Genomic DNA, 14,711 nt, shown 5'->3' with positions numbered 1-14,711 from the left:
TCCTCTGTGTGATAAATGCAAAAGGGGTGAGGCTTCTCTTATTCATATGCACTGGTTCTGTCCTAGTTTAGAGAAATTTTGGAAAGATGTTTTTATAACTTTATACTGTATTCTGAATCATCACTTAGAACCTAACCCTTTAATTGCTCTGTTCGGTTTTTTGGGTAAGACAGATATATGTTTGAGTTCGACTAAGTGTCAGATATTATCTTTTGCTTCTCTCTTGGCTAGACGTCTAATCCTCCTTAGATGGAGAGATGTTGTCCCGCCCACGCATGCTCAATGGCTTAATGATATTATGTCCTGTTTAGACCTTATTCAGTTCTTAATTGGATATAAAGTTTCATAAGGTCTGGGGACCTTTTATTGAGTGCTTTCCTCTTAAGGTTTTTTTTACAGTCCCTTTCAGCTCTTTTTTTTTAGTAGAAGGCATTATTATCTTCTGTTTTCAAGTGTATTTACAGTTTTGGGGGTTTGAATGTCCTGATTTATATTCTCTATATTGTGTTGTGATTGGTCTGGAGTTTTTTTGTTGTTGTGGGGCTTGGGGAGGATACTAACTTTACATGACTTCAATTTGGGTGCTTTCTCAATTATCTTTTTTGTATTAAATTATTATTGTATGTTTATTTTGCACTGTATTAATTTTTTATTTTGGTTTGGGTTTTATTTGTAGTGTTGTAGAAAATGCATAAAAAATCAATTTAAAAAATAAAGTCATAGAACACTACAGCGTAGAAACTGGCCCTTTGGCTCATCTAGACTGTGCAGAGCTATTAATCTGCCTAGTCCCTTCAACCTGCACCCAGACCATAACCCTCCATACCCTTGTCATCCAAATACCTATCCAGATTTCTTTGTTTCCCTTAACCTTTTTAGCTTTCACCCTTAACCTTTGACCTTTAGTTCTAGATGCTTAGTGGGACAAAAAGCCTGCTTACATTTCCTGGGTGTATACCCCTCATATTTAAAGAGTCCAGGAAAGGAGAGAAGTTGGCAAAAAAAATCTACGATCAAGGAGCTTCTGCAATAACAGATGATGTCCCCTCAGTAGTTATGGAGGGCCATGAGGTCACCTCATTACCACCTCGATGTGATTAAGAATTGACATTAAAGACCGATGTTGACATGAAAGTGCTCTGGTCCCATGTTCACTCTGTTTATTAAAACAATTATCTTGAAGTGAATTCAGAAAGATCCTGCATTCAGTTACTGGTAGAATCAATTTTAATGAATACAGGTTTTCTTTCTCATCCGTACTGGTTTGAATAAATCAGTTTTATGCCTTTGAGTTGTCAAAGCTAGTGTTCAGATTTATGGAGCTAATTAAAGCAAATATGAACTTGGTCTCTCTGATAATGAGAACAAATCAAAGTAGGTGAATAAAAGGACATGGAGGCCAAAGCCTCCAGGAACTGTCTATAGTGCTGGGAGAACAATTTCATCACTCCCAGCTGTAGATTTCCAATCATTTATTTGCCTCATAGCTATCAATTTCTATGTTTTGTTTTGCAGAAAAAAGCCAACCCATGTGAAGGTGAACTGCTGGTTCTGCAACCAGGATACAACCGTACCCTATGGGAACAGAAACTGTTGGGATTGTCCAAACTGTGAGCAATACAATGGCTTCCAAGAGGTTAGATTCCTAGCACATTGTCAGCACCGTTGCTCATCAAACAACTTAGAAAACATGCTTTTTGTCACCGTAGGTTTCTCTTTGACAGAAAAAAAATGCACATTTGATGTTTCTTGTTGTGGACGGTATTACCTAACTCATTGCCTCTTGCATTGGTCAGAGTTTAGCATGGGGTAGCACCTTTCCCAGAAATATCCACAGTTCTTTTTACTATTTGAGGAATTTTTAAAAATTCCCTAAAACAATAGGTTGCAAGTTGGGCTTAACCAGAATGCACTCAGTGCAAAATTCAGTTCTGTTAAGAACAGAAGGAATTAGAAGAATCAAGTAACTCATTTCTAGCTTGCCGAGAAATTATTGGAATCTACAAATGTTTATAAATTACTAGGTAAATAAGGACTGATGGATTCACTGTTGAATGAAGAATTGGGTGCAAGAGTCCACAAAGAGAGGGTATAATTACCTCCCCATGACAATCAATATTATTCCCATCATTGAGTCCCACCTCATTGTAGACTGGTAAATTGATCATTAAGGTAAGCCTGAGAGTGTGTTCTGTGGCGAATGACATGCTCCCAGTTTTCTCAGAAGTTTATACCATCAGAAAGCAAAGTACTAGAATACTTTGAGCTCTATTGTTGAAGCTATTCTGAGCCAGATGAGATATTTGCACCCATCTAGGACAAAGCAGCAGCTTTATTAGCACCTAAACCACTGATTCCAGTGTGCCTGATCTACACAATGACATTAACTTGCCATGGCTTCTTTTTCAGTACCTCCAAGTAGATGACCTCTGTCAGTTTAAATGAGGGAAGATAAAAGCCAGTACAAATCTTCCTCCATGTCACGTGCCATCTGAATTCAGAATTATATTGCAGTTTCTTCAAAAAAAATGTTGTTAAATCTCAGGAGTTCCCCTGCAGTAGTATTTCAGAAGTACTTTCACCATATTCATTGCAGGAGGTCATGAATAGTAAGTGCTAGCCTTGGCATCTTGGCATGAATGAATGTAATAAATAATGATTTTGTGAAATGTACCACATGGATGAACTGTAGGATCCTTCTGACTGAACTAAAATGTCTTTTCTCTTGTTGAATAAATTAGTTCTCTGTCCTTGAAGTTGGAATTCGCACAAAAGGTCAAGATGTACACGCTGGAACCAGTCAGCTTGTTGAGATGAATTTGCCTTCAATGAAGCAGCAGAATTAAATGCAGTAGAACTGTTGAGTGCCTGATGTGGGATCTAGAAGTACCTAGCATCTTGTGTATATAGCTCTCCACTCAGCTAAATAATCAGTACCTTTTTAACCTAACTTGCAATGAGCAGCTTTTGATAAACGATCCAACCAAATTCATGGTGATTTAATGCCGATTTACTAGAATTTGTCCAGTGTTTAGTGTATAACAATGTTATGTTTTCTTTCAGAATGGTGATTACAATAAGCCGATCCCTGCTCAGTATATGGAGCATTTAAACCACATGGTGACCAGCTGGGCCACTCCTTCACAAGCCTCCAAAATTCAGCAATGGCCAAATGGGCAAATTCTCTTCTGCAAAAAATGCAACAACAACCAGCCTCTGAAGATCAAGCAATTGGCTTCCTTTGTGCCCAGAGATGAAGTAAGTATTTAGTATCCAGTATCTAAATGTAATGTTGTTTAACTTACCCTTTGTAAATTTTGATTTGATTCTCATTGACTCAATTTGATTTTAAATAATGCTTGCAGGGCAGCAAAATGACATTTCCAGATCATCAGCATTCAATCACACCAGTAGATTGTGAGATAATCAAAAACTTGATCATCTGTGGAAGATTTTAAATAATAAAGGAGAACAGAGGGGTTGAAAGGTTTAGGGAGAAAATTCTAGTGCTTGGCATGGTTGAAGGCAAAAATGAAGAAGCCATTATTAGAGCTGGAAGAGGTTAAAAATAGGAAGAATGAAGGCATACATTTAATTTGAAATGCTGAAAATTTTACAGTCAAGTGTTTCCTGTTGAGAATGTCTTTGGCTCAGTGAGCACTGAAGATAAGACTAAGGATGAGCTAGGAATGGGGTAGCAAGGGAACAGACCTTTCTTAACCATCAGGTCTAAGCCTGCTCATGGTTCATATCCCTTCATGTCTGCTCGATGCCTTTTAACTGTTGTTATCATATTTGTTTTTACCATCACCGCTGTCAACTATTTCCAGTCACCTACCATTTGTGTTTTTAAAAAAAAACTTGCCTCATGTGTCTTTTAATCTCTTCTTTAACCTTAAACTTATGCCTTCTATCATTTGACATTTCCACCCTATCTGTGCCTTTTATAATTTTATATACTTCTATCAGGGCACTCCAAAGTAAAAAATCCAAGTTTGACTAACCACTGCTTTTTAAATATAGCTAATGGACACACATTCATAACTCCATCTGCACCCTGTCCAGATCCTCCACATCCTTCCTTTAGTGTGGGAACAAGAACTACACTGAATACTCAAATGTGACCTCACCAGATTTTTATAAATCTTCAACAGACCTTCTATACTTCATATCCAGTGCCCTGACTGATGTAGGCAAACGTGCCATTTTCCCCTTTTGGTCCACTTGTGTCACCATATTTGGGGAGCTATGGACTTGTAAGTATTAATGCACAGAAGGATCTTGGGTACAAGACTCCTACCGTTTACTGCATGTTTGCATTTGACTTCTCAAAAATGCATCACCTTATACTTGTCCAGATTGAACTCCATCTGTCATTTCTCTGTTCTAAATACCAGCAGGTCTGCTACTCTACAACATATATTTTAACATGCTTCATCATTATCTATAACTTTTCTAATCTTTGTGTTATCTGCAAAATTGGACTGATATTTTCGACCAAATCATGAATGTGTGTTACAAGCACTGATCTTCGTGCAACACCACTTGTCATAGAGCTCTAGGCAGAAAAACAACCACTTAACAATAGACACTACGCTCGGTCCGCCAGAAAAAGCAGGATCTTCCAGTGGCCACACATTTTAATTCCACGTCCCATTCCCATTCTGATATGTCTATCCATGGCCTCCTCTATTGTCAAAATGAATCCAAACTCAGGTTGGAGGAACAACACCTTATATACCGGCTGGGTAGCCTCCAACCTGATGGCATGAACATTGACTTCTCTAACTTCTGTTAATGCCCCTTCTCTCCTTCTTACCCCATCCCTGACATATTTAGTTGTTTGCCTGTTCTCCATCTCCCTCTGGTGCTCTCTCCCCCCCCCCCCCTCTTTCTCCTGAGGCCTCCCGTCCCATGATCTTTTCCCTTCTCAAGCTTTGTATCACTTTCGCCAATCACCTTTCCAGCTCTTAGCTTCATCCCACTCCCTCCGGTCTTCTCCTATCATTTCGCATTTCCCCCTCCCCCCCCCCCCTACTTTCAAATCTCTTACTATCTTTCCTTTCAGTTAGTCCTGACGAAGGGTCTTGGCTCGAAATGTCGACAGCACTTCTCCCTATAGATGCTGCCTGGCCTGCTGTGTTCTACCAGCATTTTGTGTGTGTTGTTGTTTGAATTTCCAGCATCTGCAGATTTCCTCATGTTTGCACTTACGAATAGCCTCTGTCTTCTATGTCCAAGCCAATTTTGGATCCCATTTATCAACTCAGCATGGATCCCATGTGATTTTAATCTTTTGGGTCAGCCTACTATGAGGGAACTTGTCAAAAGCTTTAAGGTTTACATAGACAACATCCACTACCCTATCCTCATCAGTCATTTGGGTGACAACAATTATGGGACAGCAGAACAATGGTCGTTTTCTAGAACTGCATTGAAATAGGCAAGACTAGATTTGGATACACAGATTAGAGTGGGCTGAGTCAGTGTTTGAGTTTGGAATCTTATGGAGGGTGGAATAAGCTTTCTTGGTGATTGTCTGGTTGTGTGGCCTGAAGCTCAACAGAGGAAAACTAATAGTACCCAGGCTGCAATTATAATGGCAAGTATTTCTTTCTGAAGAAAATTCCTGCTTGTACATTGCCAGATATCAAGCAAGCAATATCAAAATTCAGGTAGAGTGAAGAAAAATTATAAAGGGAATTTTGTTTTAAGATTATTAGGATTTCGCAAAATTGTAGCTTTCATTTGGATTAATTTACAATTATATATGGGTTTTATCCCCTTATGTAAAAGAATTAGGGCGGCACAATAGCCTAGACCCCGGTTCACTTCCCGCTGCTGTTTGTAAAGAGTTTGTACATTCTTCATGTTGCTGCGCAGGGTTTCCTCCGGGTATTCGGTTCCCTCACACATTCCAAAGGTGTACTGATTGGTAGGTGAATTAGTCATTGTAAATTGTCCTGTGATTAGGCTAGGATTAAATCGGGGGTTGCTGGCGGGCATTGGTCAAAGGGTCAGAAGGGCCTATTCTGCATTCTATCTCAATAAATAAATAAGTTATTGTAGCGGTGTGCTACATGCAGCACTAAAATTACGACACGGAGTCGGTAACTGCATTCGAAGAAAAAACTTTATTCGAAATATCCAGCCTTGCTTTTAAGCCTCCCTCAACCTGTCTCCCGTGGTGCAGAGGCTCCAAAGCTCTGTGCTCGCAAACCCCCGTAGGCTATCTCCCTTAGCCGGAACGCTGGCTAATTGTGAGCCGGTTCGGATGTGCCAGGAAATGGGTTGCCCCATAACCCCCCCCCCCCCCAGAACCGGCGATACACCCCCCCCCCAATGTCCACAGTCTGGGCCGGAACCATTGACTTCCTGGGCCATAGGATTACTAAAGACAGGGCAACCCCTCTGCCTGCTAAGGTAGATGCGGTCCGCCGCTTCCCCCGACCCACCACGATCAAAAGCCTTCAGGAATTCATAGGTATGGTCAATTTCTACCACCGTTTCCACCCTCGTGGTAGAAATTGACCATACCTACGAATTCCTGAAGGCTTTTGATCGTGGTGGGTCGGGGGAAGCGGCGGACCGCATCTACCTTAGCAGGCAGATGGGTTGCCCCGTCTTTAGTAATCCTGTGGCCCAGGAAGTCAATGGTGTCGAGCCCGAACTGGCATTTGGCGGGGTTGATTGTTAGACCGTACTCACTCAGTCGGGCGCAGAGTTGACGAAGGTGGGACAGATGCTCCTGACGACTGCTGCTGGCTATGAGGATGTCGTCCAAATAGATGAACACGAAGTCCAGGTCCCGTCCCACTGCGTCCATCAACCGCTGGAAAGTCTGTGCGGCATTCTTCAGGCCGAACGGCATGCGAAGGAACTCGAAAAGGCCAAACGGGGTGATGAGAGCCGTTTTGGGGACGTCGTCCGGATGCATCGGGATTTGATGGTACCCTCGGACGAGGTCTACCTTGGAGAAGATCCGTGCGCCGTGCAGGTTTGCTGCAAAGTCCTGAATGTGCGGCACAGGGTAGCGGTCCGGTGTGGTAGCCTCGTTCAGCCTGCGGTAGTCGCCGCATGGTCTCCAGCTCCCTGTCGCTTTGGGCACCATGTGCAGGGGGGAGGCCCATGGGCTGTCGGACCGCCGGATGATCCCCAATTCCTCCAACCTCTTGAACTCCTCCTTTGCCAGTCGGAGCTTGTCCGGGGGAAGCCGCCGAGCGTGGGCGTGGAGGGGTGGTCCCTGGGTCGGGATGTGGTGCTGTACGCCATGTCGGGGTATGGCTGCTGTGAACTGCGGTGCCAGAACCGAAGGAAAATCCGCCAGGACCCTGGTGAAGTCGTTGTCGGACAGCGTGATGGAGCCGAGGTGAGGGGCTGGCAACTGGGCTGCACCCAGGGAGAACGTCTGAAAGGTCTCGGCGTGGACCAGTCTCTTCCTGGGCAGGTCAACCAGTAGGCTGTGAGCCCGCAAAAAATCCGCACCCAGAAACGGTTGGGCTACGGCGGCCAGTGTGAAGTCCCACGTGAACTGGCTGGAGCCGAACTGTAGCTGCACCTGACGGGTGCCATAGGTCCTTACTGTGCTGCTGTTCGCAGCCCTCAGGGGGGGACCCGGTGCCCTGCTGCGGGTGTCGTAACTCGTCGGAGGTAATTCGCTAACCTCAGCACCGGTGTCAACCAAAAAACGGCGTCCTGACTGCTTGTCCCACATATACAGGAGGCTATCCCGATGGTCAGCCGCTGTAGCCATCAGCGGCGGCTGGCCCTGGCGTTTCCCGGGAACTTGCAGGGCGGGCAACAATGGCGGGCTTCTGCGCCCCACCGCTGGTGGTAGAAGCACCATTGTTCATTGGGCCCCCCACCCCTGCCCCTGGGGTTGGCGGGCTCTGCGGCCGGGCCTGAACTGGTTTGCTGCTGGGAGTGTGGCTGGGTGATCTGTGCGATGGACGCCCCGCTCACCTTTTTGGCGTTCCACAGCAAGTCCGCCCGGGCTGCCACCTTCCGGGGGTCACTGAAATCCGCGTCGGACAGCAGCCGGCGTATGTCCTCGGGCAGCTGCTCCAGGAATGCCTGCTCAAACATGAGGCAGGGTGTGTGTCCGTCGGCCAGAGACAACATCTCATTCATTAAAGCCGATGGAGGTCTGTCTCCCAAGCCATCCAGGTGCAGTAAACGGGCAGCCCGCTCGCGCCGTGAGAGTCTGAAAGTCCTGAGGAGCAGGGCTTTGAATTCCGTGTATTTGCCGTCTGCCGGGGGCGACTGTACGAACTCGGCGACCTGGGCCGCTGTGTCCTGGTTGAGGGAGCTCACCAAGTAGTAGTAGCGGGTGTCCTCTGAGGTGATCTGCTGAACGTGGAATTGGGCTTCAGTTTGCTGAAACCATAGATGAGGTCGCTGTGTCCAGAAACCCGGCAGTTTCAACAAAACCGCATGGTCATTTCTGGTCCAAAATTCGTTTGGACCGTCGGGGTCACCAATTGTAGCGGTGTGCTACACGCAGCGCTAAATTATGACATGGAGTCGGTAACTGCAGTCGAAGAAAAAACTTTATTCGAAATACCCAGCCTTGCTTTTAAGCCTCCCTCAACCTGCCTCCCGTGGCGCAGAGGCTCCAAAGCTCTGTGCTCGCAAATCCCCGTAGGCTATCTCCCTTAGCCGGAACGCTGGCTAATTGTGAGCCGGTTTGGATGTGCCAGGAAATGGGTCGCCACATTATAATCTTTACCTTCATAATTAAATCATAATCCAAATGTTTGCTGTGATATGGCAGCATTGTTCTTTTACCAAGCATTAAAATGGGAGTTAAACTTTGGTATATCTGCAAACAATTTAACGTAGTAGGACAAATACTGTTGCTGGGAACTATATATGAATTGCTTGCATCCTTAGTATTTTGTTTTGTATGATGCATATAGTTTCGAAAAAGTTCATTAATCTTTGGCTTGCAGTGACATTTACATTACAGCAGATGGTGTTGTATTGTAGGTAAGTGGTGACAGGACTGAAGTTCGGTATAGTGTGGGTGATTCCTAATGGGGGCGGTTACGTGTCCTAAAGGGGTGGTTAAGACAAACAGAAGTTGATGGGAGAGTGTTCAGGATTCTTGGGGGGGGGGGGCAGTAAGCAGTACCCTAACTTGAGGCACAAGACCTGACTGACCGTTAGTAAAGCAGACACTTCCAAAAAAAAGATGAGTTACTAGAACACAGGAAGAGCCATAGTTCTGCGGGAAGTGAGCACTCTTCTTCACAATGCTTCTGAAACTTAGCGATCTCATCTGATCTTACCAACTAAATGGACATTATTGGGGGTGCATAAGTTAGCAGCCAGGTGCCCAACAGTTACCCTTGACTCGCAGCACAGAACAAGGTCACGCAATTTAACAATTGGTAAGTCAACTACATCCTTACAACTTTCTCTGAGGAAAACAGGTTGCACAATGATACAGCACTGGCCGGAACTAGACAGTGAAATAAAGCCATCGTTCCATCAGTGTCAACTCGCTACTGTTCTCTGCATCCAGTAGGCATTCCCAGTTTGTTAATTTTTTAATTTTAATTTAGCCCCGTTAATGATGGGTAAGTGCATATGGCGTGATCTGAGTCTGAAGGCGGTGAAGCTTTGGATTCTAATCCTGCTAAGAAACAGAAACTACAGAAAGTGCATTAATACAATGTTCAATACCTGGAGTAAGGTTTTGTTCCAATCCTGTCAGATCAGCGATGTCTCGTGTTTTATTTGTAATACTGTACTGTCCAGTGAAGCCACAAAACCATCAAGATTGCAGGAACACTTCTGTGGAAAGGCTTCTTATGGTGTTACTTGGTTCCAGAAGATGAAAGAAGCATTTGAAAAGTGTTGCACTCTCAAGTCATTTGCCAAGAAAACTAAAAATGACCTTGATAGATTCTCTTTTGTAAAAAGTTTAAAAACTATGATGAGATCAAAATGTATATTAAGGATAAAAGTATTCTGATTAGAAAGATGATTTCTTGTGCAACAGATGGAGCACGATATATGACAGGTCATCATGCTGGTTTAGTGGCATTTATGAAAGAGAAATTCCAAACCCGTTTGCAATATATTGTCATTCACTGTCAACATCTTGTACCAAAAACCTCAGCCACAGACTTTTTTCAAGTATGACTCTTATAATATCAGCTATCAACAAATTTAAAGCTCATCCATTGAATAACAGAATATTTCACCAGTTATAGCAAAATAATGAAGAGTTTGAATGCTTGCTTCTTCACACTGAAGTGTGTTGCTGTCAAAAGCTTGCTGCTTAAAACATTGATCTTTTTGACACTGGGTGAATTTTTGCTCAAAGTTGACAAGCGTTTGGTAAACAATATTAAACTGCTATGTGGAGAGGAGTCATACCTAGCCAAACTGTATGACAAAATGAACATTTTAAATATGAAACTGCAGGGTGAGAATTTCAGTTTAATCCAGGCAAAAAGTGCAGTGTCCATTTTTATTGGAAATATATAAGCAAAACACTGGGAGAATGTTCTCAGTTTTCCTGCATGGAAAGTATGGCACTGTCTTTCACAGATGGTGATTTGCAAGTCTACTGATTACACCTGTAGTCACAGAAGAAGGATTTTCAGAATCAATTTGAACGATCTAGAAGTTCTGGCTGGGTAATTAACCTATTTGCAAGGTGGAAGAACAGGTAAAAAACTTAGAAGAAGAAATTATTGAAATTCAGAATGATGAAGATGCAAAAATGTTGGCTTTTGTTGGTGTGTGACTGCACTGTCATACTAAGTTTCCTGGAGAAGAGCCAAACTGCTCTTCATTGCATTTCCATCTTCCTACATTGTTGAAAGAGACTGCAGTGCAGTGAAACACTTACTCACAAAAAACAGAAACTGTTTGGACGTTGTTACGCTGGGAGCTTGAGGCTTTTGCTGTCACAATTTCAACCAGATATTTCAACTCTTGCTAAAAACCATCATGCTCGAGGATCATATTGATACCAAAGCTGTTGTACAGTGGGCAGGTACTGTGTAAGCCAGATTTAAAGACGAATAAAAATTTAAAGTAGAATCATTTTACTCTTGTTAGCATATGGTAGACATGTTTTTAACACTATGGGGGTGCCAGAAAGTATATTGTGCCCAAGAGGGTGTTGGCAAGTATGAAGGTGCTTTGGTGGGTGGGGGGGGGGGGTGCTGGCAAGTATGAAGGTGCTTTGAGGGGGTGTTGGGCTAAATAATGTTGGGATACATTGGTGCAATAATGTTACAAGGAATGTGTAGTCAGTTTCTTTGTCAGTGTATTTAAGGTATGCCTACAGCTTTTTAATTATTTGAAGCCTACTCTGGTGTACTGATTATTGAGAAAGCAGATTGGATCGCAGTCTTTGTGGAGAGGAGTGTCATGCTTTCCTCAGATCTTGTTTTTTGATTCTATTACCAACATTTTGATGAAAGATCCTTAAACAAAAAGCTTATTTTTTTATTGGAAAATATCTGATTGTTTGTTACTTCAGCAGAAATGCTGGTTAAACAAAAGTACTTGTTTAATAAACTTACAATCTCATATTGGAGTGTACATATTTTTAGTTGAATCTGGATGTTCACAGAACCAGCTGTAACACAGTAAGGGTCACAATGTATTGCATAGGATTATTACCCACAGATTTGAGACCAATTTGTGTTAACAGACTGGGACAGTTACCTAAAGACTAGGTGAAACTGGTTGATTTTAGGGGGCCTCTTGGAGGAAAGGAAGGTGGGGAAGCTTTGGACATTAATGATCTGGAATATTAGTTACATTTTTTGAAAGGGATCATGGTGATACCATAAAGAGTTGAACAAAGGTGTTGCTCTTTACAAATCATGTTCCTCAATATTTTTATTTGCATCAGTCTTTGTGTAGATATTCATAAATTCTATTGTATTTTCCCCATAAATGCCTGCAAGAAATGAATCTAAAGATAGTATGGTAACATGTATATACTTTGTACTTTGAACTTAACTGCTTGCTATTGTTACGTATCCCGTAACTGGGTCACTTACCAGCAAAGATAGAGAGGTCCCTTGAAGTCTAATGGTACTATTTTTAGCAGTATTTATTGATAAAAATACACAAAAATAATATCAATGCAAACATACAGTTAATATACGTCGTCAATACTAAATCTAAAAGCGCGGGTATAATAATAATAATAATAATCAATAAGAAATAGCTCTATCGTTGTCTAGGGGATAATGTATTGCCCGATGGAAATATAAAAGTCACTTTAGTTCATTCAGGCTGCAGCCTTTGGTTGGAGAAAGACAGATTTTTAGAACTTGCCAGCTTTTCCTTTTTATGATGTCGATCCTTCGAAATTTCGTTGGTGGTGATCTCTTCTTTAGCTAAGCCGTCTTCCGTGGTAAGGCCCCAATCCCAGGCAATGGGAAAGGACACACGTGGGCCCTCCACCGGCTGTCACTATTAAATGCTGTCACGGGATTTCTAGCGTTTCTCCTGGTGCGGCTAAAGGGGTTGTTCCCCAGACCCTCTTTTATCCTTATTCACGGGGTCTCAGATGTCAGTCAGGTTGGGATGGTGCCATCCCTCAACCCAGCCCACTTTGGTCATCCCTGAGGGCTTCAAATAAATAGTACAGTACTCAATACACAATTCCGTCTCCAAGAGACAATGGCTGTTTCCCGTGGCTTTGTATCGCTGAGGGGCCAGGACATTCCAAACCCCTTGTGGATTCTGCATGTCTTTCTCTCATTTCCTGGGTCTCCTGGCCTGAATTAATAGCAATCTTGCGATTCTCAAAAAGGAAGGGGCTACTTTGTACCCTTTGGCCCCTCAGAGTTGGGGCACAGGTGCAACACTATTATAGGCCTACAAGCATATGAGATGTGGGGGCCATAGGGGAAGGTAATGAAAAGAGCCCAGTTTTATCCAGTGAACTTGAGGATTCATTTTGCCAAGTTCAGATGGGGTATGAAGTTGATCTATTTTTCTTGCTGTAAGTGGTAGTCTGTGCTGACTTTTTTGTGGTATTATAACAGTGAGTGTTTTTATAAGGACTTTTCCATCAAAACATTGCTAATGCTCAGAATTTAAAGGGAAAAGACTGATTTGCTGTTCTTTAGCACCATTACTTTTTAATCATCCCAAAATGTTTTAGAACTTTAAAAAGTTTTTGGTAAGAACAGGCCATTTGGCTCAAGAAAGCTTGCAAATTCCTATTGACATAGTCCGTTGAAATAGCTATCAAGTTTAAATTTGGAAGTCTCTAAGGTACTACTCTCAACTACATAACTAGGTAGTTTGTTCCATGTGTCCACAACTCACTGTGTAAAGAAATACTTTCTGGTGTTAGTCTGAAGTTTCCCTTTAATCAGCCTCCACCTATGACCCCATGTCCTTGATGGATTAATTTTGAAGTAGCAGCTGGTATCTACCTTACTAAAACCTTAAAGATTTTGAACACTTCTGTCATGTCTCCTTTCATTCTAAGTCTACTTAGCCTAAAAAGCTTTAATTCTTTCGATCTTTCTTCATAGCTCATCCCCTGCAAACTTGGAATGAGACTAGTCACCCTTCTCTGAATTCTCTCCAGTGTCTTCACATCCCTCACACAATATGGAGACCAAAACTGTACTCAGTATTCAAGGTGTGGCCTCACAAGTGCATTGTACAGTTTAAAGAGAATGTCTCTAGACTTGAGCTTCACTAAGCACATTACATATCCCAACATTCTATTAGCCTTCCTAATTGCTTCTGTGCATTGCCTGGATGTTGATAGTGATGATTCTACCAGGACTCCCAAATCCTTCTCAAACAGTACACTTTCTAAATTGACCCCCCCCCCATTGTATTTTCATATCTAATATTTCTACTTCCTACATGTAATACTTTATATTTACTTGCATTATATTTCATCTGCTATTTATCTGCCCACATCTGGATTTTGCTTAGATCTAACTGTATTGATTCTGCTGCCTAAATGTTATCAGCCCATCTCCCTAATTTTGTGTCATTGGCAAACTTTGCTAGTTATTTGTTATGTGCCTATCCAGATCATTAATGTAAATTAAAAGCAGTGGCCCTAAAACTGATTCCTGCAGAATCCACTTTTAACATCTAGGTGTGAAAATAATCCTCTCACCGTAGCTCATTGTTTTCTGTTTTTGAGCCAATTCTTCGCTCATTCACACACCTTACCCTGAATCCTTACCGCTTGGACTATTTTTACTGTGCCCATAGTCTGTTTTTTTTAAATCAATTATGCTATTGTTTGCACTGTTGTAACTATATGTTGTAATGGAGCTCCTTTCCGGGGAAAGCACTAGATGGTAGCGCGATATTAATATGCAGCAGCCTCCCTGGACTCTGGATTGGGGATTGCCAAACGTTATGTGGATTTTCTGGTGTGGTCTGTTTTGTCATATGCTTTTGTGATATCATTCTGGAGGAATGTTGTCTCATTTTTTTAACTGCATTGCATTTGTGGTTTCTAAATGACAAAGTGAATCTAAAACTATAATTTGATTATTATCCTCACATGGGATACATTGTCAAAAGCCTTCTAAAAGTCCAAGTAAATGACAACTGACCAATTATAAATTTTAGTTGCCTCTTCATAGAACTGCAGCATATTAGTAAAACTTAATTTCTCCTTTGAGTCCATGCTGACTTTCTGTTTTTATGCCTGTTCTTATCAGTTGCTTTTCCATCTAATTCTTTAT

General features: G+C 42.3%; 1 protein-coding gene across 2 annotated transcripts in view; it reads left to right on the top strand.

The window, feature by feature from the left end:
• Window positions 1-14,711, top strand: part of tmem201 (transmembrane protein 201) — a 125,256-nt gene that overhangs the window by 26,937 nt on the left and 83,608 nt on the right. For both annotated transcript variants that reach the window (XM_059952281.1, XM_059952282.1), the window contains exons 2-3: window positions 1,516-1,636; window positions 3,064-3,258. In XM_059952281.1, coding sequence (XP_059808264.1) covers window positions 1,516-1,636; window positions 3,064-3,258 — 316 coding nt within the window. The remainder of the gene's footprint in view (window positions 1-1,515; window positions 1,637-3,063; window positions 3,259-14,711) is intronic.

The sequence above is a fragment of the Hypanus sabinus genome, chromosome 27, assembly GCF_030144855.1.
Source record: "Hypanus sabinus isolate sHypSab1 chromosome 27, sHypSab1.hap1, whole genome shotgun sequence".
NCBI lineage: Eukaryota > Metazoa > Chordata > Chondrichthyes > Myliobatiformes > Dasyatidae > Hypanus > Hypanus sabinus.
This window is presented reverse-complemented; position numbering and strand designations above follow the sequence as displayed.